The 25,027-nt window shown below is 45.0% G+C and overlaps 1 protein-coding gene across 3 annotated transcripts in view; it reads left to right on the top strand.

Annotated features, from left to right (window-relative positions):
* MCOLN3 (mucolipin TRP cation channel 3) overlaps positions 1 to 25,027 on the top strand; it is a 62,793-nt gene that overhangs the window by 28,605 nt on the left and 9,161 nt on the right. For all 3 annotated transcript variants that reach the window (XM_038745383.1, XM_038745381.1, XM_038745382.1), the window contains exons 4-9: positions 4,787 to 4,940; positions 5,665 to 5,749; positions 5,829 to 5,925; positions 14,768 to 14,867; positions 18,982 to 19,094; positions 19,195 to 19,344. In XM_038745383.1, the coding sequence (XP_038601311.1) occupies positions 4,787 to 4,940; positions 5,665 to 5,749; positions 5,829 to 5,925; positions 14,768 to 14,867; positions 18,982 to 19,094; positions 19,195 to 19,344 (699 nt within the window). The remainder of the gene's footprint in view (positions 1 to 4,786; positions 4,941 to 5,664; positions 5,750 to 5,828; positions 5,926 to 14,767; positions 14,868 to 18,981; positions 19,095 to 19,194; positions 19,345 to 25,027) is intronic.

Raw genomic sequence — 25,027 nt, 5'->3', positions numbered from 1 at the left:
GTGCTACTCCGGCCACCTGTGCTTCTGACCCCATTCCCTCTCATCTTATGAAATCTCTCGCTCCATCCCTTCTCCCCTCCTTAACTTCCATCTTCAACCGCTCACTCTCCACCGGTTCCTTCCCCTCTGCCTTCAAACATGCCCATGTCTCTCCCATCCTAAAAAAACCCTCTCTCGACCCCACCTCACCTTCTAGTTATCGTCCCATATCCCTCCTACCATTCCTTTCCAAACTCCTTGAACGAGTTGTCTACACGCGCTGCCTAGAATTCCTCAACAACAACTCTCTCCTCGACCCCCTCCAGTCTGGCTTCCGTCCCCTTCATTCCACGGAAACTGCGCTCTCAAAGGTCACCAATGACCTCCTGCTTGCCAAATCCAACGGCTCATATTCTGTCCTAATCCTCCTCGACCTCTCAGCTGCCTTTGACACTGTGGACCACCCCCTTCTCCTCAACACGTTATCTGACCTTGGCTTCACAGACTCCGTCCTCTCCTGGTTCTCCTCTTATCTCTCCGGTCGTTCTTTCTCAGTCTCTTTTGCAGGCTCCTCCTCCCCCTCCCATCCTCTTACTGTGGGGGCTCCCCAAGGTTCAGTGCTTGGTCCCCTTCTGTTCTCAATCTACACTCACTCCCTTGGTGACCTCATTCGCTCCCACGGCTTCAACTATCATCTCTACGCTGATGACACCCAAATCTACATCTCTGCCCCTGCTCTCTCCCCCTCCCTCCAGGCTCGCATCTCCTCCTGCCTTCAGGACATCTCCATCGGGATGTCCGCCTGCCACCTAAAGCTCAACATGTCGAAGACTGAGCTCCTTGTCTTCCCTCCCAAACCTTGTCCTCTCCCTGACTTTCCCATCTCTGTTGACGGCACTACCATCCTTCCCGTCTCACAAGCCCGCAACCTTGGTGTCATCCTCGACTCCGCTCTCTCATTCACCCCTCACATCCAAGCCGTCACCAAAACCTGCCGGTCTCAGCTCTGCAACATTGCCAAGATCCGCCCTTTCCTCTCCATCCCAACCGCTACCCTGCTCATTCAAGCTCTCATCCTATCCCGTCTGGACTACTGCACCAGCCTTCTCTCTGATCTCCCATCCTCGTGTCTCTCTCCACTTCAATCCATACTTCATGCTGCTGCCCGGATTATCTTTGTCCAGAAACGCTCTGGACATATTACTCCCCTCCTCAAAAACCTCCAATGGCTACCGATCAATCTGCGCATCAAGCAGAAACTCCTCACCCTGGGCTTCAAGGCTGTCCATCACCTCGCCCCCTCCTACCTCACCTCCCTTCTCTCCTTCTACTGCCCAGCCCGCACCCTCCGCTCCTCCACCACTAATCTCCTCACTGTACCTCGCTCTCGCCTGTCCCGCCATCGACCCCCGGCCCACGTCATCCCCCGGGCCTGGAATGCCCTCCCTCTGCCCATCCGCCAAGCTAGCTCCCTTCCTCCCTTCAAGGCCCTGCTGAGAGCTCACCTCCTCCAGGAGGCCTTCCCAGACTGAGCCCCTTCTTTCCTCTCCCCCTCGTCCCCCTCTCCATCCCCCCGTCTTACCTCCTTCCCTTCCCCACAGCACCTGTATATATGTATATATGGTTGTACATATTTATTACTCTATTTATTTATTTATTTATTTATTTATTTTACTTGTACATTTCTATCCTACTTATTTTATTTTGTTGGTATGTTTGGTTCTGTTCTCTGTCTCCCCCTTTTAGACTGTGAGCCCACTGTTGGGTAGGGACTGTCTCTATGTGATGCCAATTTGTACTTCCCAAGCGCTTAGTACAGTGCTCTGCACATAGTAAGCGCTCAATAAATACGATTGATTGATTGATTGATTGATTGATTTTGTTTTCTGTCTCCCCCTTCTAGACTGTGAGCCCACTGTTGGGTAGGGACTGTCTCTATATGTTGCCAGCTTGTACTTCCCAAGCGCTTAGTACAGTATGTTTGGTTTTGCTCTCTGTCTCCCCCTTTTAGACTGTGAGCCCACTGTTAGGTAGGGACTGTCTCTATATGTTTCCAGCTTGTACTTCCCAAGCGCTTAGTACAGTGCTCTGCACACAGTAAGCGCTCAATAGATACGATTGATTGATTGATTGATTCAATATGTCACCAACTGAATCCTGTCAGTTCAGCCTTTGTAACATCGCTAAAATCTGCCCTTTCTTCCCCATCCAAACTGCTACCATGTTAATCTAAGCACTCATCCTATCCCACCTTGATGACGGCATCAGCCTCCCTGCTGACTTCCCTGCTTCCTGTCTCACCCCACTGCAGTTCATACTTCACTCTCCTGTCCGGATCATTTTTCTTAAAAATGTTCAGCCCATATCTCCCTACTCCTCAGAAACCTCCAGAGGTTGCCCATCTACCTCTGCATCCCACAGAAACTCCTTACTATTGGCTTTGAAGCACTCAGTCAGCTTGCCCCTTCCTACCGGCTCAGTGGAAAGAGCTTTGGAGTCAGAGGTCATGGGTTTAAATCCTGGCTCTGCCAATTTTCAGCTATGTGGCTTTGGGCAAGTCTCTTCACTTCTCTGGGCCTCAGTTACCTCATCTGTAAAAGAGTCTCCCCCTTCTAGACTGTGAGCCCGCTGTTGGGTAGGGACCGTCTGTCTCTATATGTTGCCGACTTGTACTTCCCAAGCACTTAGTACAGTGCTCTGCACACAGTAAGCACTCAGTAAATACGATTGAATGAATGAATAAGACTGTGAGCCCCCCGTGGGACAATCTGATCACCTTGTAACCTCCCCAGCACTTAGAACAGTGCTTTGCACATAGTAAGTGTTTAATAAATGCTATTATTATTATAAGCATTTAATAAATGCCGTCATTATTATTATTATTATTTGACAGATAAGGTAACAGAGGCCCAGAGAGGTGAAGTGACTTGCCCAAGGTCCCACAGCAGACATGTGGCAGAGCCAGGATTAGAGCCCATGACCTTGTCACTCCCAGGCCCATGTTCTAGCCTCTGCAACATGCTGCTTTTCAGAGGGGATGGAAAAGGGAGGGAGGATAAGGTAAGCAGATGAGAGGTTAGTCAGTGAAGTATTCCTGAGCAGATAAGATTTCAGTGGGGATTTGAAGGTGGAGGTCTGTTGGGTATGAAGGAGGAGACCTTTCTATTTCTTTTACTGTCCTCTCTCCTACTAGATTACAAGATCCTCCAGGGCAGGGATCATCTTTACTATCTCTATTGTACTCTCCCAAGCATTTAGTACAATGCTCTATACACAATAAGTGCTTAATAAATGTGAATGATCAAAGCTAAAGTGCTTAATTTATCAGCCTCACAATCAACCACCCAAAAGACTTGTCATCTTAACCTTAAGGAACTTACAGCCTCTATAATTTTTTTTTCTATGTAAATTCTTTAGAGTGGAACACAGCCTTATAAAGCATCTTTGTTCTATAGGATGAAATGAGAATATCTCAGATATATCCAAGTCCTGCCATCAGGAAAAATGATCCAGAAATAGTAGTACTATAAACACTGCTGAGATACCGGTATCTAATGGCATAGCAAAGTATTCATGACTCCTCTGGAATTCTGTAGGTCTCATTAAATATGCAAGTGAACTGATCCTGTAGATTGCCAGCTCAGTGTCCGCGGGGAACATGTCTACCAATTCTGTTGAATTGTACTCTGTCAAGCGCTTAATACAGTGATCTGCACACAGTAAGAGCTCAATAAATACCTTTGATGATGATGATTTGGCTAAATATAGTCATGCTTGACTTCTGTACCTGGCCAGGTAAGTACATTCTTTACCTCTAAAGTCACAGTTGGGCCAAAGCTGGTTTGATATGGTGCTGAGAGGGTTTGTTTAAACCATCAAATGCTCTGCAAGACCCCATGGGCTACCTTGGCTACTGGCCGATTAATAATAATAATAATATGTGTTAAGCACTTACTATGTGTGAAGTACTGTTCTAAGCGCTGGGGGATACAAGGTGATCAGGTTGTCCCACATGGGGCTCACAGTCTTCATCCCCATTTTATAGATGAGGTAACTGAGGCACAGAGAAGTTAAGTGACTTGCCCAAGGTCACACAGCTGTCAAATGGCAGAGACACGATTCGAACCCATGACCTCTGACTCCCATGTCCGTGCTCTTTCCATTGAGCCACACTGCTTCTCTGAACAGCTACCTATTAGGGCTACCTACTGACTGAGTAGAGGGAGGTGGTGAAGTACTGAGAAGACTATTTGACATTCTACTGAGGTCAGAGGATCTCCAAATGCCTCAAAAGCATCCCAAGTCTGTAATCAATCAATTAATCCGTGATATTTATTGGCCACTTATTGCAGACAAGGAATAGAAAAACCATCATTGGAAGATCTAGGGAAGAGAAGACCTGAAGGTTCTGCATCATCTATGCACTTGGGCCTTTGGGTATTTGGTATTCTCCCCACTCCCAAACCCACGGCACTTGCATGCATATCAATACATCATTTAATTATATTAATGTCCTCAACAAGCCTTTATTTTACCAGTAGTATAGAAACGGATGGAGTAAAGCAGACCATGGAGAATGAATAAGTATGTATGGGCCATATTCTGTAGAAAGTCTTGATGTTTTTATTTGAACCAGTGGGGAAAATTCCAGTCCAATTCAATCATCAATGGTATTTATTGATCACTCACTGTGTGTAGAGCACTGTATTTATATGAGTTAGTTGGTGAGGGAGAGTGTTGTCCTCTACCTTGTCAGCATTCCCATAGTTTCACAGCCTCCCTCCCCTTTTTTTTTTATGGGTTGAAGTTCCTGCGGTTGCACAACATGTCAGTGGGGAATCATGCCTATGAGAAGAAGGGAGCCAAAGAGTCCGCCATGACCATCTGTCAGCACTTCTACAGGCGTGGGAGCATCTGGCCTGGAAATGATACCTTTGATATCGACCCAGAAATTGAAACTGGTGCTGTTCCTTCATAAAATAAGCCTTTTCTACTTTGATATCTGACACATATTTAGAGCACCCCAAACTCTGGAAATGTACCATCCTGAGTCTCTGGAAATGTACCATCCTGAGTCTAAGCAAGGTTAAATGGAACAGAAGAGTAAAATTGATATAGAAGTTTCTTCTTATCTGCATATTTTTTCTAGAGCCTTAGTTTTGCTTAGTATGATTAGTAAACTACTGATTGTTTTTATTTCTTTTTGACATTGCAGTAAGCCTGTAGACAATAACAAAAAATTCTTAAATGTACAACTACCAGACTGTGTTTCTCTCTCTGTGTCTGTGTCTCTCTCTCTGTCTCTCTGTATCTGTCTCTGTGCATACCTGTCTCTGAGTGTCTCTTTCTCTCTCTGTGTCCCCCTCTCTCTCTTTGTCCCTCTCTCTCTGTCTCTTATTCATTCGGTAGAATTTATTAAACACTTACTGTGTGCAGAGCACTGTACTAAGTGCTTGGGAAAGTACAATACAAAAATAAAGGGTGACAATCCCTCCCCACAACGAGTTTGTAAACATTTTTAAATGTGCATTGGTAACAGCTGGCTTTTTGCATGGATACTCTTTTTAAGCAAACTATTCTATTATCCCTTCAGATTGTGAGTTCATTTTTTAAACGTCTTTTTGAATTAGTGTATGATTTTTGTCATGATTTGCAATCATGATATGATTGGTCTTTTCGTGTTAGACTGTTTCTATGTGGAACCAATGCAACCACGCAGTAATGGGACACTGGATGGAAATAAATTCAATTTAACTCTGGATTTTCACAGGTAAGAAGAGAGACCATGTATGGTGTATCAGTGGGGCATCAGTGACTACCTAACTAAAGCCACTTTAATTGCTTTCCAGACTACTTACTGTTGATCTTAAGTTTAAACTGAAGGCGATCAATCTGCAAACAGTGCGGCACCATGAACTCCCAGACTGTTATGATTTTACCCTGACTGTAAGTTAAACTTGGTTTCACTTATTTTACAGTGACATTACTGTTCCTGCCACTTTTTAAACCTGTTGCTCTTTAGGCTACCTCACATCAATCAATCAATGGTATTTATTATTATTATTGTTAATTATTATTGTGTTATTTGTTTAGCACTTACTATGTGCCAGGCACTGTACTAGGTACTGGGGTGGATACATGCAAATTGGGTTGGACACAGTCCCTGTTGCATGTGGGGCTCACATTCTCAATCTCCATTTTACAGAAGAGTTAACTGAGGCCCAGAGAAGTTAAGTGACTTGCCCAAGGTCATACAGCCGATAAGTGGTGCACCCGGGATTAGAACCCATGACCTGACTCCCAGTTCATGCTCTATCCACTACGGTGTGCAGAGCACTGTACTAAGGGCTTGGATGAGTATAATACAACAGAGTGGGTAGACATGCTTCCTGCCTACAATGAGTTTAAGTCTAGGGTTGGAGACAGACATTAATATAAAGAAATAATTTATAGATACGTATATAACTGCCATGGGCTGAGGGTGGGGCGAATACCAAGTGCCTAAAGGGAACAGATCCAAGAGCATAGACAATGCAGAAGGGAAGGGAGCCAGGGGGAGGCGGAAAGAGGACTTAATCTGGGAAGGCTGCTTGGAGGAGATGGGACTTTAATAATGCTTTAAAGGTGGATGAGTGGTGATCTGGCATAGATGAAGGTGGAGGACTTGGGAAAGGGGTCAGTCCCGAGATAGGTGAGATTGGGACACAGTAAATACAATTGGTGTTAGAGGAGTGAAGTATGAGTGTTGGGCTTTAGTAGGAGATTAGCGAGGTAAGGTAGGAGGGGACTAGCCGGTGGTAAGGAGTTTCTGTTTGATGCAGAGGTGGATGAACAACCACTAGAGGTTCCTGAGGAGTGGGAAGACATGGACTGAACGTCTTTACAGAAAAATCATGTGGGCAGCAGAGTGAAGAATGGACTGGAGTGGGGAGAGAGAGGAGACAGGGAGATCAGCAAGGAGGCTGATGCAGTAATCAAGGCGGAATAGGATAAGTGCTAGGATCAGCATGGTAGCAGTTTGGATGGAGAAGAAAGGGCAGATTTTAGTAATGTTGTAGACAGCACTCCGTTTTTGTATGTGTGTCAAATTAGTCATCTTAACTTTGATTATTGGGCCTTAGTAATTTGGGGCTATGAAACTGCTTCAAGTTATGCTTCAAGTTGCTTTTACAATGCCAATTTTCCAGTGCTTAATTGGGCATCGGCATTCCATTCTCCACAGACTACTGTCCCAATTGATAGTGCTTTCTTTTGAAATTATTAATCAACTCCGATACCTGCATAGCTAGTGTGTTTTTCCTTCCATGTTGTATCTCTCACCACCTACAAGCTGACTCTTACCTCTCCTCCACCTCTTGGGTTTGGGAGAAAGGTTTGCCAATGATGGCAGTGATGCCAGTGATAGAGAAGCAGCGTGGCTCAGTGGAAAGAGCACGGGCTTTGGAGTCAGAGGACATGGGTTCAAATCCCGGCTCCGTCAGTTGTCAGCTGTGTGACTTTGGGCAAGTCACTTAACTTCTCTGTGCCTCAGTTACCTCATCTGTAAAATGGAAATGAAGACTGTGAGTCCCACGTGGGACAACCTGATCACCTTGTAACATCTCCAGCGCTTAGAACAGTGCTTTGCACATAGTAAGCGCTTAATAAAATGCCATCATTATTATTACTATTATGGTCTATTCTCAAAGTCTAGGCTTTCCAGAAAAGTCTAGGCTTCCAGGTTGTATGAAACCATCCTTGAGTAAGATGCAGTTTAATTTTTTTTTTAGTCACCCCATGTTCTGATCCCAATTTTAACCATGCTTTCAGGTGCAAATATTTACCCCCAGAATATTCCCAGAACTTAATACAGTGCTCTGCACATAGTAGGTGCTTTATAAATACTATTATTACTGTTATCTATTTATGTCCTCACATCCTGACATGCTTAACTTCAGGAAGCTTTCTTTTTTGAATTCATATAATGCATACGGGAAGTGTACACTCAGTTAAAAAGAGCTTTTATGTCATGTACGTTAAACAGATTAGCCTAGTGGAAAGTGGATTGGCCTGAGAGTTGGAGGAGTCAGATCCTAATTCCACTACTACTACTTGTCTGCTGCATGACCTTGGGTAAGTCAGCTAACTTCTCTGGGCCTCAGATAGCTCATCTGCAAAATGAGGATTCAATACCTATTCTCTCTCTTACTTAGACTGGCAGCCCCATGTGCAGAAGCAGCATGGCTCAATGGAAAGAGCATGGGCTTTGGTGTCAGAGGTCATGGGTTCAAATCCTGGCTCTGCCAATTGTCAGCTGTGTGACCTTGGGCAAGTCACTTAACTTCCCTGTGCCTCAGTTACCTCATCTGTAAAATGGAATTGAGACTGTGAGCCCCCTGTGAGACCACCTGATCACTTTGTTACCTCCCCAGCGCTTAGAATGGTGCTTTGCACATAGTAAGCGCTTAATAAATGCCATCATTATTATTATTATGTGGTATAGGGACTATGTCTGACCTGATTCCTTTGTATTTACCCCAGCGTTTGTAACAGTGCTTGACACATAATAAATGCCTTAAATAATAAATAATAATAATAATGGTATTTGTTAAGTGCTTACTATGTATCAAGCACTGTTCTAAGCGCTGGAGTAGATACAGGGTAATCAGGTTGTCCCATGTGGGGCTCACAGTCTTAATTCCCATTTTAAAGAGGAGGTAACTGAGGCACAGAGGAGTTAAGTCACTTGCCCAAAGTCACACAGCAGACAAGTGGAGGAGCTGGAATTAGAACCCGTGACCTCTGAGTCCCAAGCCAGTGCTCTTTCCACTAAGCCACACTGCTTCTGTTATTATTATTATTATCATAAACTTTCTTGATCATGGTTTACAAAATCACAAAAAAATCTTCCATGTAAACTCAGGAATATTAATAGTAGAGTTTAATTTTTTTCTCATTTCTTATTCATATGCAATAATGAGAATAATCAATATCATTGTAAGGTAGCTTTTTATTTTCTTCAGGCCTGACTGTTTAGCTTTGTAATAAACTTGGGGCAGGTAACTCAGTTAAAATGAAGATTTACAGGGCCCTAGCAGTGAATGTGCAATTTGGTGATGGAACAGTCTTTGACCTGAGGTCTCTGACTTCCACTGATCGGAACTTTAAATTGCCTCTTATCTGGAGAAATATTTTGTCAGGCATTTTTGTGTGTGTATTTTTTCAGTATTCGTTAAGTGTTTACTATGTGCCAGCTGTATTAAGTGCTGGGGAAGATCAGGATAATCAGGTTGGTCACAGCAACCTGTCTCACGTAGGGCTAACAGTCTTAATCTACATTTTACAGATGAGTTAACTGAAGCCCAGAGAAGTGAAGTGACTTGCCCAAAGTCACCCAACAGACAAGTGGCAGAGCTGGGATTAGAACCCAGTTCCTTCAAATCTCAGGCCCGTGCTCCTTCCATTAGGACACACTGCTTCTGATGTCTCTTAATTTCCAATGGATTGGAGGGCTCAGTAAAAGTTTCAGTCTTAATGGGAATCAATTTAGACATTGTCAATAGACGTGATAAAAATGTTAAATCAGCACTACCGGTACAATAACCTAATAATAGTGATATTTGTTATGTGCTTACTATATGACAAGTTCTGTACTAAGTGCTGGAGTAGATGCAAGGTAATCAGGTCCCACATGGGGCTCACGTTCTTAGTAGGAGGGAGAACAGGTTTTGAATCCCCATTTTTCAGATAGGGGAACTGAGGCACAGAGTAGTTAAGCAACTTGCCCAAAGTCACACAGCAGGTACATGACAAGATATCTGGTTAGGCACAGTAGGTGCTGCTTCAAGGCTCCCCATCACCTCACCCCCTCCTACCTCACCTCCCTTCTCTCCTTCTATAGCCCAGCCCGCACCCTCTGCTCCTCTGCCGCTAACCTCCTCACTGTGCCTCATTCTCGCCTGTCCCGCTGTTGACCCCCGGCCCACGTCCTTCCCCTGGCCTGGAATGCCCTCCCTCCCCACATCCGCCAAGCTAGCTCTCTTCCTCCCTTCAAAGCCCTACTGAGAGCTCACCTCCTCCAGGAGGCCTTCCCAGACTGAGCCCCCTTTTTCCTCTCCTCTTCCCCATCCCCCCCGCCCTACCTCCTTCCCCTCCCCACAGCACTTGTATATATTTGTACAGATTTATTACTCTATTTTACTTGTTCATGTTTACTAGTCTATTTATTTTGTTAATGATGGGCATATAGCTAGAATTCTATTTGTTCTGACTATTTTGATACCTATCTACATGTTTTGTTTTGTTGTCTGTCTCCCCCTTCTAGACTGTGAGCCCGTTGTTGGGTAGGGACCGTCTCTGTATGTTGCCGACTTGTACTTTCCAAGTGCTTAGTACAGTGCTCTGCACTCACTAAGCACTCAATGAATATGATTGAATGAATGAATGAATGAGAAGTGTGGTTAATTTGGAGTTTGCATGACCAATACAATGAATAAATTCACTGGGCCTGGATAATCTACAATGAAGAGTGTGTAAATGTTCACAAAAACATGACGGTGAAGGTTTCAGCTCGACGTGGAAAGGGGACCTGTCAGTCGACTCTGTTATATGATACTCCCGCAAACGCTTAGTACAGTGCTGTGTATACAGTACGCACTCGGTAAATGTGATTGATTGATTAAGAACTGGGGTAGATAAAGTATAAGCAGATAGGACTTAATCTCTGTGCCATATGGGCTCATAGCCTCATGGAGAGGGACGACAGGCTTTTAATTCCCATGTTGCAGATGAGGAAACTGAGGCACAGAGGAGTTAGCTGACTTGCCCATGGTCACACACTAGGCAGGTGACTGAGCCATGATTAAAACCCAGGTCCTCCTGGCAACCAGAACTCTGCTCTTTCAGTTAGGTCATGCCGTCTCCTCATTCTAGTTTCTCAAGCAGTCCAAAATTATATGGTTCCCAATAGAAGTTTTATTTTTGTTCCAGCGAACTTTAATTGGAATTAATTTAAAGCACATCACTTTAAAAATAACTTCATGTTCAAAGCTTTTCTGTAAATAGGTCCATTTGAACTAAAGTAGGCTTATCTAAATGCCTTGATTCAGACTTCCAAACAGTTTTAACATCCACCTACATGGTGCAGGAGGTTTCAGTACATTTTCAAAGACAAACTGCTGTTCACAAGGCAGATGGGAATCTGCTATGGGCAATATTTTCTGTAAATTGGGTCAAAAGATTGGAGTTGGGGAGAAAGCAGAGAAAGAGGTGATGGACAGACACCCCACAGTCTCACCACTTCCTCCCCCTGTTGCCTAACAAAGCAGTCATTTTTTGAACGAGTTGTCTACACACGCTGCCTAGAATTCCTCAACAACAACTCTCTCCTCGACCCCCTCCAGTCTGGCTTCCGTCCCCTTCATTCCACGGAAACTGCCCTCTCAAAGGTCACCAATGACCTCCTGCTTGCCAAATCCAACGGCTCATATTCTGTCCTAATCCTCCTCGACCTCTCAGCTGCCTTTGACACTGTGGACCACCCCCTTCTCCTCAACACGCTATCTGACCTTGGCTTCACAGACTCCGTCCTCTCCTGGTTCTCCTCTTACCTCTCCGGTCGTTCTTTCTCAGTCTCTTTTGCAGGCTCCTCCTCCCCCTCCCATCCTCTTACTGTGGGGGTTCCCCAAGGTTCAGTGCTTGGTCCCCTTCTGTTCTCAATCTACACTCACTTGGTGACCTCATTCGCTCCCACGGCTTCAACTATCATCTCTACGCTGATGACTCCATCTCTGCCCCTGCTCTCTCCCCCTCCCTCCAGGCTCGCATCTCCTCCTGCCTTCAGGACATCTCCATCTGGATGTCCGCCCACCACCTAAAGCTCAACATGTCGAAGACTGAGCTCCTTGTCTTCCCTCCCAAACCTTGTCCTCTCCCTGACTTTCCCATATCTGTTGACGGCACTACCATCCTTCCCGTCTCACAAGCCCGCAACCTTGGTGTCATCCTCGACTCCGCTCTCTCATTCACCCCTCACATCCAAGCCGTCACCAAAACCTGCCGGTCTCAGCTCCGCAACATTGCCAAGATCCGCCCTTTCCTCTCCATCCAAACTGCTACCCTGCTCATTCAAGCTCTCATCCTATCCCGTCTGGACTACTGCACCAGCCTTCTCTCTGATCTCCCATCCTCGTGTCTCTCTCCACTTCAATCCATACTTCATGCTGCTGCCCGGATTATCTTTGTCCAGAAACGCTCTGGGCATATTACTCCCCTCCTCAAAAATCTCCAGTGGCTACCAATCAATCTGCGCATCAGGCAGAAACTCCTCACCCTGGGCTTCAAGGCTGTCCATCACCTCGCCCCCGCCTACCTCACCTCCCTTCTCTCCTTCTACTGCCCAGCCCGCAACCTCCGCTCCTCCACCGCTAATCCACTGTACCTCGTTCTCGCCTCTCCCGCCGTCGACCCCCGGCCCACGTCATCCCCCAGGCCTGGAATGCCCTCCCTCTGCCCCTCCACCAAGCTAGCTCTCTTCCTCCCTTCAAGGCCCTGCTGAGAGCTCACCTCCTCCAGGAGGCCTTCCCAGACTGAGCCCCTTCCTTCCTCTCCCCCTCGTCCCCCTCTCCATCCCCCCATCTTACCTCCTTCCCTTCCCCACAGCACCTGTATATATGTATATATGGTTGTACATATTTATTACTCTATTTATTTATTTATTTATCTTACTTGTACATTTCTATCCTATTTATTTTATTTTGTTGGTATGTTTGGTTCTGTTCTCTGTCTCCCCCTTTTAGACTGTGAGCCCACTGTTGGGTAGGGACTGTCTCTATGTGTTGCCAATTTGTACTTCCCAAGCGCTTAGTACAGTGCTCTGCACATAGTAAGCACTCAATAAATACGATTGATTGATTGATTGATTGATTGAACGTAGGCACAAGTATCTTTGGGAATACTTTAAGGGTTGTAGAAAGTACTTTAGCTTCTGTTACTGGGACCCCCGTGAAGGCAGGAAATTAATTCATTCATTCAATCATATTTATTGAGCGCTTACTGTGTGCAGAGCACTGTACTAAGCGCTTGGGAAGTCCAAGTTGGCAACATGTAGAGACGGTCCGTACCCAATCATTCATTCAATCGTATTTATTAAGCACTTACTGTGTGCAGAGCACTGTACTAGCACTTGGGAAGTACAAATCGGCAACATATAGAGACGGTCCCTACCCAACAACGGGCTCACAGTCTAGAAGGAGGAGACAGACAACAAAACAAAGCAAAACATGTAGACAGGTATCCAGGTTGTCAGACCAAATAGAATTATAGCTATATGCACATCATTAACAAAATTGAGTAGTATATATGTACAAGTAAAATAAATAGAGTAATAAATCTGTACAAATATATACAAGTGCTGTGAGGAGGAGAAGGAGGAAGGGTAGTTGGGGGGATGGGGAGGAGGAGATCCGGAAGCGGAACAGCCAGCGCACGTGAAAAGAAAACCACCTTTAGTGCTGGATTCTCCAGATTCATGCCTTTGGGACTGTGGGTCATGGGACAGGGAGAGATGGTTCTTCTTGGACAATTGACAGCATATTTTCTTGCCTTTTCTGCTCTTCCTGAGTAGTCCTCACCAGGGATGTTCTGAAAGGGCTTCAGACAAAATCTTGAGACTACAAGTGTTTTCTTACAGAAAGGTTAACCTATATTATAAGACATAGATACCTGTTGAGGAAGAAGGAAGCTTGACAATCAGTCAGTTGTAGTTATTGAGTACTTACTGTGTGCACAGCAATGTACTAAGCACTTGGGAGAGTACTATACAACAATAAATAGACACATTCCCTGCCCAAGGTTGTGTGCGATTGTGCCTGGTATGCAGGTTTAACACCTGAACAATTAATAGTCCAGAGAAGTAAGAGGGGAGAGAGGAGGAGGTAGTGTCAGTGAAACCAAGTTTCCCTGCAGTTTATCCCCATTTGAGCGGCATATCCACGCCCACACAAGTAAAGGCTGTTTGTAAAGAAAGAAATTTGGAAAGAAGGGTAGCAATTAATGATTTTTCTCCTTGCAGAAATCATGTTCACCCTACCCTCAGCCCCACAGCACCTGTTCTATAGCTGCAATTTATTTTAATATCTGTCTTCCCTTCTAGACTGTAAGCTCCTTATGGGTAGGGAATATGTCTACCAACTCTGTTGTATTCTCCCAAGCGTTAGTACCCCTCTCAAGATCGCACCTGGAGAGTTTCCAGTACCCTAACAGTCTCAGATATGGGAAGGAGAGTCAAGCAGGTGCATACCCATTCCATTCCTAGCTTAGGCAGTGGCTAGCGAGTGGAAGGCAATCGGCTACAAGTCAAAACTCACCTGTGCCGGGCAGCTGCAGCATGGGAGAGAGTCGAGGGTGGAAACTCAAGTTGACTGCATGGAAGGAGGCGATGGTAAACCACTTCCAGATTTTTACCAAGAAAATTCTACGGATCCACTACCAGAATGAGGTGGGGCATTCTGGGAGACATGTGTCCATGGAGTCACTATGGGTTGGAGATGACTTAGCGTAAGACAAGATGAGCAGTTGGTGCAGTGCTCTGCACACAGTAAGTGCTCAATAAATACCATTGATTGATTGATTCTCCCTAGAGGTGTCGTTTGTCTAAGTGGTTTGTTTGGGAAGACTTGGCGTGGAAAATTTTGTGAGCTAGTAAAATAAAAGATGAATTGGAAAGTTGATATTTAGTTTGACCTTTAGAGAGTAAGGATTTGTTTCTTTAAAAACAAGTATCTTTGACCCATTTTTTCTTCATTCACAGATAATTTTTGACAATAAAGCACATAGTGGAAGAATTAAAATAAGTCTAGACAATGATATTGCCATCAAAGAATGTAAAGATTGGCATGTGTCTGGCTCAAGTAAGTAGTGACTCAGGTAGGAGCGTGGAGGTGGAGAAACATTTTAAGTAACCGCTAGAATGGTTTTTAAGGTTTTAACAAGCACTCCAGACTACCACTTGCCTCTGTGGAGTGCAGAGTAAGAAGCTGGTTTTACAGCAATGAAGAGCGTTTCGATTCTGGAAGGAGGAGTGGAGGGAAGGAAGGGGACTGGGGGCGGCTCTTCGATGGTGCAGGTGAAGGGGGATGGCTTATCCTGAAAACTGGTGGCAGAAGCCTGGGAGTTGACTTCACTCTGCTGCCCGGATTATCTTTCTATAGGAACGCTCTGGACATGTCACTCTGCTCCTCAGAAACCTCCAGTGGTTGCCTATCAACCTTTGCACTGTTGGAATTGTGAAGTCCCGACTTGTCCGTTCACCCCAGTGGGGTACGAGTGACTAGTCGGAGGATAGAGGACAGAGTTGTGAGCAAGGGTGTCGCAAGACCCTGGTAGGGTCAAAGGAAGAAGGACTCGAAAGGGACAAGTCACCAGAGTAGAAAGGCAGGAGAGTGGCTGTCTGCCCATTCACCCCCCAGGATACCAGTGACGAACAGCCCCATCCCATCTCCCACTGCAGCCTTTATTACAGCTTCAAACAATCAGACTCATGGGGAAAGTAACAGTTTAACAGCAACATCCTGTTTATTTTTTTACTTGGTTTGCTTGGGTAGGAACTCCTGATAAGATGTCTTGTTGACAGGAGCTTCTTGCTCAGTACTGATAAGATGTAGTCCTTGGTCAAAATGGAGTCTCTTAGGCTAAGTCCTTGAGCAAAATGGAGTCATCTAGGCTCAGAGTTCATAAAATGGAGTCATCTAGGCTAAGAGTTCATAACAGTATGAAGCAAAAACTCCTCACTACTGGCTTCAAACTCTCCATCACCTCGCCCCCTCCTACCTCACCTTCCTTTTCTCCTTCTACAGCCCAGCCAGCACACTCCACTCCTCTGCCACTAACCTCTTCACTGTACCGCGTTCTCGCCTGTCCCGCCATCGACCCCCGGCCCACATCCTACCTCTGGCCTGGAATGCCCTCCCTCCACACATCCACCAGACTATTTCTCTTCCTCCCTTCAAAGCCCAACTTAGAGCTCACCTCCTCCAGGAGGCCTTCCCAATCTGAGCCCCCACCTTTTTCCTCTGCTGCTCCTCCGCTCCCCATCACCCCCACTCCCTCCCTCTGCCCTACCCCCTTCCCCTCCCCATAGCACTTGTGTATATCTGTACATATTTATTACTCTATTTTATTAATAATATGTATATATCTATAATTCTATTTATTCTGATGGTATTGACCCCTCTCTTCTTGTTCTGTTCTGCTGTCTGTTTCCCCTTCTAGACTGTGAGTCCATTGTTGGGTAGGGATTGTCTCTATCAGTTGCTGAATTGTACAGTGCTCTGTACACAGTAAGCGCTCAATAAATACAATTGAATGAATGAATAGTCTTTCTCATAGCCCCTGGGACTCCTAGAAAGAGGGCAGGCTCACCTCAGAACCCAGTGTGAAGCCCCAGTGCTGATAGCATTGACCCACAGAGGCCGTGGCCACCCCCAGGCTGGGCACCTGTGGTACCCGCTCAGACCTAGAGCATGGAGGGGACACGCTGCAGCTGACACACAGGCCTCCTCAACGTGTGGAACGCTTAGAGCGGTGTTTATGGGAAGCAGCAAGGCCTAGTGGATAAAGCCCCGGCCTGGGAATCAGAAGGAACTGGGTTCTAATCCCTGCTCCACCGCTTGTCTGCTGTGTGACCTTGGGCAAGTCACTTCACTTCTCTGGGCCTCAGTTACCTCATCTGGAAAAAGGGGATTTAGACTGTGAGCCCCATATGGGACAGGGAGTGAGTCAAACCTGATTAGTTTGCAAGCGCTTAATACAGTGCAAGCGCTTAGTACATTCATTCATTCAGTTGTATTTATTGAGAGCTTACTGTGTGCAGAACACTGTACTAAGCGCTTGGGAAGTACAAGTTGGCAACATATAGAGATGGTCCCTACACAACAATGGGCTCACAGTCTAGACGAGAAAAAAATATGGAATGTTTCACGAATTTGTGTGTCAGTGCTCTGCACACAGTAAGCGCTCAATAAATATGATTGAATGAATGAACCTACCCCAGTGCTTAGAACATTGCTTGACACACAGTAAGGACTTAAACAAATGCCATTATTATTCTTACTATTATGCCTCCATCAACTTTATGGACAACATTGACTCCATTCAGTGTCACTAAATCCTGTTGGTTCTAAACCTTCATGACCTTACTAAAATCCTCCCTTTCCTCTCCATCCAAATTGCCACTATGCTGATCTAAGGACTTCATTCATTCATTCATTCAATCATATTTATTGAGCGCTTACTGTGTGCAGAGCACTGTACTATGCGCTTGGGAGGTACAAGTTGGCAACATATAGTGATGGTCCCTACCCAACAGCGGGCTCACAGTCTAGAAAGGGGAGACAGACAACAAAACAAAACATATTAACAAAATAAAATAAATAGAATAAATATGTACAAATAAAATAAATAAATAGAGTAGTAAAAAAGTACAAACATATATACATATATGCAGGACTTGTGTCCTATCCCACCTTGACTATTGCATCTGCCTTCTCAACGACCTTCTAGACTGTGAGCCCACTGTTAGGTAGGGACCGTCTCTATGTGTTGCCAACTTGTACTTCCCAAGCGCTTAGTACAGTTCTCTGCACACAGTAAGCACTCAATAAATACGATTGATTGATTGACCTCCACGCCCCCTGTCTCTCCCCACTCCACTCCATACTTCATTCCGCTGCCTGGATCACTTTTCTGAAAAAAGTTCACATCTCTCCATTCCTCAAGAACTTCTGGCGGTCACCCACCCACCTGTATATCAAACAAACTCGTTCCCATCAGCTTTAAAGAATTCAATCAGCTTTCCCCTCGTACCTCGCCTCAGTGATTTCCCACTACAACCCAGGCTGCACACTTTCCTCCACTAATGCCACCTTGCTCGTTTTGCCTTGATCTCTCACTACTGACCCCCTTTCCCACATTCTCCCTCCCCCTCCAATATATGCCAGACCACCACTCTCTCCAACTTCAGAACCTTATTAAGATCAGGCTTTTTTAAGGCCCCGTCCCACCCTCAATCCCACAGCACTTATGTACATAGCTGTAAATTATATATTACAAATTATTTATTCATATTAATGTCTGTCCCTCCCTCTAGACCCTAAGCTCGTTATGTGCAGGGAACATGTCTGTTTATTGTTGTAATGTACTCTCCCAAGCGCGTAGTACAGTGCTCTGCACATAGTCAGTGCTCAATAAATACGATTGATTAATTGATCAGACCTCCCAAAGGCCTTCCGCGATTAAGCCCACTTTTCCTTTCTGCGTCACCTGTGCGCTTTCATCTGTACCCTTTAAGCTCTTGATATTCACCCCTCCTTCACCCCCACAGCACTTATGTACAAATCGGGAATTTATTTTAATGTCTGACTCCCTCTCTTCATTCATTCATTCACTCAGACGTTTTTATTGAATGCTTACTGTGTGCGGAGCACTGTACTAAGCACTTGGGAAAGTACAGTATAACAATAAACAGGCATATTCCCTCCCCACAATGAACTTACACTCTAGACTGTAAGCTGCTTGTAGGCAGGGAATGTATCTACCAATTCTGTTGTATTGTATCCTCCTAAATGCTTAGTACAGCAAGCATTTACTGTATATATATTCAGTAAATATATATGTATATATAGAGAGTATATATATCTGTTATTTATTTATGTATGTATGTTAATGTCTTTCTCTCCTCCTAGACTGTGAGCTTGTTGTGGGCAGGGAATATGTCTGTTGTTATACTGTACTGTCCCAAATGCTTAGTATAGTGCTTTGCACACAGTAAACGCTCAATAAGTGCGATTGAATGAATGAACGAATACACATTCAATGAATGCCATGGATGGATTGCTGAACAATCTTTCCATTAATAAAATATCTTCCCATTATTTGACTCTGATGAGAAGATTACCTGTATTATCTATTAAACCATCAAAACTAATCTTAGGTGCTATTACATAAGTGTGTGATTGTCTTTTGCAGTACAGAAAAATACTCATTACATGATGATCTTTGATGCCTTGGTCATTTTGACTTGCTTAGCCTCATTAGTCCTTTGCATACGATCAGTGATTAAAGGATTTCAGCTGCAGAGGGTGAGTATTGCGCCCTTACTAGAGACATGATTTTTCTTTTGATTGAAGTGGAACAACAAAAACCTGATGGTGCTTTCTTTTCCTCCCCTTCTCCTCAAAGGAATTTGTAAACTTTTTCCTCTTCCATTTTAAGAAGGAAGTTTCTGTTAATGATCAAATGGAATTTGTCAATGGATGGTACATTCTAATTATCGTCAGTGATGTGCTGACCATCATTGGTTCAGTTCTGAAAATGGAAATCCAAGCTAAGGTAAGGCTTTAGTTTCTTGCTCCTGAACTCTTTTGTTTTTTCCAGACTACCCCAGCCTATGCATTTTTCCTTCCCTCAGTGATGTCTTGATATTTTTACCAGATTAGACTGTAAACTCCTTGAGGGCAGAGATCAGATAACACAAATACCACTATTATTATTATTATTATTATCATTATTATTATTGTGTCCACCAACTCTAGTGTATTGTACTCTGCCAAGTGCTTAGAAAAGTGCTCGGACATGGCTAAGGGAACATTCTTTTGTATTGTACTCTTCCAAGCGCTTAGTACAGTTCTCTACCCATGGTAAATACCATTGATTAATTGATTTGTTAAGTGCACAATAAATGCAGTTTACTGTTTGGTCGCAGCTTCTCATGCAGTACAGTGAGTACACCTGCCCACTGTCCTAGAAAAGCGTTCTTTTTGGGGAGAAGAGGAAAGGTGGGAATTCTGGTAATCAGGAAGGATCCTCCTCCCCTCCTTATTGCCTTAGTTTCCTGCTCCTACATTCTACAATCAGAAATGTAGCACAGGGCTACTATATTCTCTAGACTCTAAGCTTGTTATGGGCATGGAATATGTCTGCTAATTCTGTTGTATTGTACTCTCCCAAGCTCTTAGAACAGTACTCTGCACATAGTAAGCGCTCAGAAAATACCATTGATTGATTATCAAGCAAATTCAACCAAAGCTGCCGAAAAGTTTGCATTCTAAAATAGTTCCTCACTGTTAATCTTGAAGTAGCACTGTATGCAGCACACTGGAGGCAAAATAACCTTTTAAGGTGAGATTTAATCAAATGAGCTTGTCGGATGGAAACTATTAGCAGTGGTAGTTACCAAGCAGTTACCATGTGCAGAGCACTGTACTGAGCGCTGGGGGGAAAATACACCGGTGAAAATTAGACTCAGTCTTTGACCCCCTTGGAGCTCATAACCTAGGAATAATAATAATAATAATGGTTTTTGTTAAGCGCTTACTATGTGCAAAGCACTGTTCTAAGCGCTGGGGGGGATACAAGGTGATCAGGTTGTCCCACAGGGGGCTCACAGTCTTAATCCCCATTTTGCAGATGAGGGAACTGAGGCCCAGAGAAGTGAAGTGACTTGCCCAAAGTCACACAGCTGACAAGTGGGGAGCCGGGATTTGAACCCATGACCTCTGACTCCAAAGCCCGGGCTCTTTTCACTGAACCACGCTGTTTCTCTAAATAAAGGAATAAAGGAGAGGAGAGGGGATGGGTAACAGGGAAAACTCAGACATTCAGTCAATCAGTGTATTTATTGAGCACTGTCCCAGACACTTGAGAGAGTAAGAAAGTATAAAACAAAAACTAAAATAACACAGTATATTCCACAAGAAAGCTTGGGCATTATAGCTATGGTATTTAATAATAATAATAATAATAATAATAATAATAATAATAATAATAATAATGGCATTTATTAAGCACTTACTATGTGCAGAGCACTGTTCTAAGCGCTGGGGAATTTACAAGGTGATCAGGTTGTCCCACGTGGGGCTCACAGTCTTCATCCCCATTTTACAGATGAGGGAACTGAGGCCCAGAGAAGTTAAGTGACTTGCCCAAAGTCACACAGTTGACAAGTGGTGGAGCCGGGATTTGAACCCATGACCTCTGACTCCAAAGCCCATGCTTTTTCCACTGAGCCACGCCTTACTGTGTGCCAGGCACTTTACTAAATGCTGTAATAGGTGATCAGGTTGGACAAAGTCCCTGTCCCACATAAGGCTCACATTTTTAATCTCCATTTTTCAGATGAGGTAACTGAGACACAGAGAAGTGACTTACCCAAGGTCACCCAGCAGACAAGTGGCAGAGCTGGGAGCAGGACCCGGGTTCTACTGCCGCCCAGACCCATGTTCTACCCACTAGACCATCCTGCTCCTCACAGCACAGAGCCAGACAGTCACAGCTGCAGGAATGGGTACAGCCACATTCTGGAAAAAGTTGAGGGGGTCTCATGCTGATGTGGCTCCTCATCTTCCCGGGTAGTCAAGGAGGGGCTGATGGGAGTCCAGATGGTGTGTAGACAGTACAATAACGACGGTCTCCTGCCCATTTTTTTTGGTAAAGAAATCATTCAGGAACCCCTGGCTGAAACCAAAGCCCAATAAAGGTTTCTCAACTCCAGCAACACACTTTTGCTTCCAGCCCAGCTCCCAAACCATTTTTTTTTTTGCCTTGCGGTAGGCTTTTGAGTCAGTGAGATGGTGACACATAAATGTCCTCAAAATGGGTAAGGCGTTGGTCACATTCAGATGTGATAAACTGTCAAGTGATTCGTCGTGTCGTTTCACTTCCTAAAAATCTGAGGGCAAGCAACGGACCACGTCTACTTGGTTGCCAAAAACAAGAATTCAAGGGCACCTTATTGTCACACCCAACCAGCCGGGAGCCCTGAGCCAACACAGGCCCTCTTCACTCCTTGCTGCTGGCCGGAAAGAGGGCCAGAAACAGAGTTGAAAGGAACGACAAAACCCTCGTGCTGCTTCTGCTCAGTGCTGCTTTCAGCCCCATCCCTGTTTTCGGACAGCAGGATTCAAAATGGCAGAGCAGAATACTGGTTCCATGCCTGATCCTGCCATGTGCCAACAGCTCGACAAGCAGTGAGGCCAAATGGATAGATCACATGCCTGGCAATCAGAAGGACCTGGGTTCCAATCCCGGCTCCGACACTTGTCTGCTGGGTGACCTCGGACAAGTCATTTCACATCTCTGGGCCTCAGTGGCCTCATCTGAAAAATGGGGCCTAAGATGTGAGCCCCAAATGGGACAGGGACTGTGTTCAACTTGATTAGCTTGTATCGACCCCAATGCTTAGAACAGTGCCTGGCACATAGTAAGCACTTAATAAGTACCATAATGATTATTATTACTATTATTAATCCATCAATCAATCGTATTTATTGAGCACTTACTGTGTGCAGAGCTTGGGAAGCACAAGTTGGCAACATATTATTGGGGAAGCAGCGTGGCTCAGTGGAAAGAGCCCGGGCTTTGGAGTCAGAGGTCAGGGCTTCAAATCCTGGCTCTGCCAATTGTCAGCTGTGTGACTTTGGGCAAGTCACTTAACTTCTCTGTGCCTCAGTTACCTCATCTGTAAAATGGGGATTAAGACTGTGAGCCCCCTGTGGGACAACCTGATCATCTTGTAACCTCCCCAGTGCTTAAAACAGTGCTTTGCACATAGTAAGCACTTAATAAATGCCATCATTATTTTTAGTAGTAGTAGGGATTTTTTTTACTGCCCCCCAATGAAGGCTAGGCCATTCTCATCTCTCCTGTCCCTTTCCTCTGCCATCTCCTGACCCAAAACTCTTTTCAATTAGAGCAAGACCCTGGTGAACAGGGGGATCCCCTCATAGAAATAGTAGCAATATTAGTGGAAGATCTGAAAACAGTATTTTTAGCCTTTGTCAGACCGTCATTCAGTCAGCCGTACTTTTTGAGCGTTTACTGCGTGTGGAGCACTGTAATAAGCGCTTGGGAGAATACACTAAAACAGACATATTCCCTGCCCAAAACGAGCTTACTGTCTAGATGGGGAGACAGACATTAATATAAATAAATAAATTACAGATATAGACATAAGTGCTGTGGGGCTGGGAGGGGAATAAATAAAGGGAGCAAGTCAGGGAGATGCAGAAGGGAGTGGGAGAAGAGGAAAGGAGGGCTTAGTCAGGTAAGGCCTCTTGGAGATGTGCCTTCAATAAGGCTTTGAAGGAGGGGAGAGTAATTGTCTGTCGCCAATGAGGAGGGAGTGTATTCCAGGCCAAAGGCAGGACGTGAGTGAGAGATTGGCGGCGGGATAAACAAGATTGAGGTACAGTGAGCAGGTAAGCATTAGAGGAGTGAAGTGTACGGGCTGGGTTGTAATAGGGGAGTAGAGAGTTGAGGTAGGAGGGGGCAAGGTGATTGTGGGCTTTAAAGCTAAAGGTGAGGAGTTTCTGTTTGATGCAGAGGTGGATGGGCAATAACTGGAGTGACTTGAGCAGTGGAGAAACTTTTTAGATTTTCCACTCTCCCTGTCCTGGCAGTACCTGGCGTGGAGGCAAGAGGAAAATGAATAATAGGAGGGGAAGGAAATGATGAGGGAAGTAGAAGGAAGGGAATCAGTGGGGCCTAGTGGATAGAGCATGGGCCTGGGAGACAGAGGACCTGGGTTCTAATCCTGGCTCTGCCCCTTGCCTGCTATGTGACCTTGGGTAAGTCACTTCACTTCTCTGTGCCTCAGTTACCTCGTCTGTTAAAGGAGATTAAGAGTGCAAGTCCCTCGAGGGACCTGGACTGTGTGAGGGCTGATTATTTTGTACCTATCGCAGTGCTTAGTAAGCTGCCTGACATGAAGTAAACATTTAACAAATACAGTAAAAAAAAAAAAAAGGAACAAGAGGGAAAAATGGCGGTGTGGGGGTGTTGTTAATTAGAGCCGGAGAAACCAGGATGGTGAAACCAGTGGGATGAGGTGAACAGGGAATGTCACTGTTTGTTGTTGGATTGTACTTTTCCAAATGCTTAGTACAGTGCTCTGCATACAGTATGCATTTAATAAATATGACTGAATGAGTGAATGAATGAATGGTGGCAATCATGGGAAAGTGGGAAGGGGAAAAAATAGGAGATGGAGTGGAATATGAAAATGTCTGAATCTTTGAGATACCAAATTATCTTTGAATCAGATATTAACATGATTCTTCTGGGAAGGGCAATAATAACAATAATAATGATGGCATTTGTCAAGCACTTACTATGTGTGAAGCACTGTTCTAAGCACTGGGGGAGATACAAGGTGGTCAGGTTGTCCCATGTGGGGCTCACAGTCTTAATCCCCATTTTATAGATGATTTAACTGAGGCCCAGAGAAGTTAAGTGACTTGCCTAAAGGCACACAGCTGACAAGTGGCAGAGTCGGGTTTAGAACCCATGACCTCTGGCTCCCAAACCCAGGCTCTGTCCAATGAGCCACGCTTCTTCTCACGCTGTACTTCAATCTTAATAAGGGTATCATCATAGTTGTTATCTAAATGCTGCTCTGAGGGGAAGCCAGAGAAATGTGACCTAAAAATAATAATTATTATTATAATAATTCTGGGATTTGTTAAGCGCTTACTATGTGCCAAGCACTATGTTCTAAGTGCTGGGGTGGATACAGGGTAATCAGGTTGTCCCACTTGGGGCTCACAGTTTTAATCCCCATTTTACAAATGAGGTAACTGAGGCACAGAGAGAACTCTTTGTCTTCCGTCCCAAACCCTGCCCTCTCCCTGACTTTCCCATCTCTGTTGCTGGCACTACCATCCTTCCCGTCTCACAAGCCTGCAACCTTGGTGTCATCCTCGACTCCGCTCTCTCATTCACCCCTCACATCCAAGCCGTCACCAAAACCTGCCGATCTCAGCTCCGCAACATTGCCAAGATCTGCCCTTTCCTCTCCATCCATACCGCTACCCTGCTCGTTCAAGCTCTCATCCTATCCCGTCTGGACTACTGCATCGGCCTTCTCTCTGATCTCCCCTCCTCGTGTCTCTCCCCACTTCAATCCATACTTCATGCTGCTGCCCGGATTGTCTTTGTCCGGAAATGCTCTGGGCATGTCACTCCCCTCCTCAAAAATCTCCAGTGGCTACCAATCAATCTGCGCATCAGGCAGAAA

The sequence above is a fragment of the Tachyglossus aculeatus genome, chromosome 4 (assembly GCF_015852505.1).
Source record: "Tachyglossus aculeatus isolate mTacAcu1 chromosome 4, mTacAcu1.pri, whole genome shotgun sequence".
NCBI lineage: Eukaryota > Metazoa > Chordata > Mammalia > Monotremata > Tachyglossidae > Tachyglossus > Tachyglossus aculeatus.
This window is presented reverse-complemented; position numbering and strand designations above follow the sequence as displayed.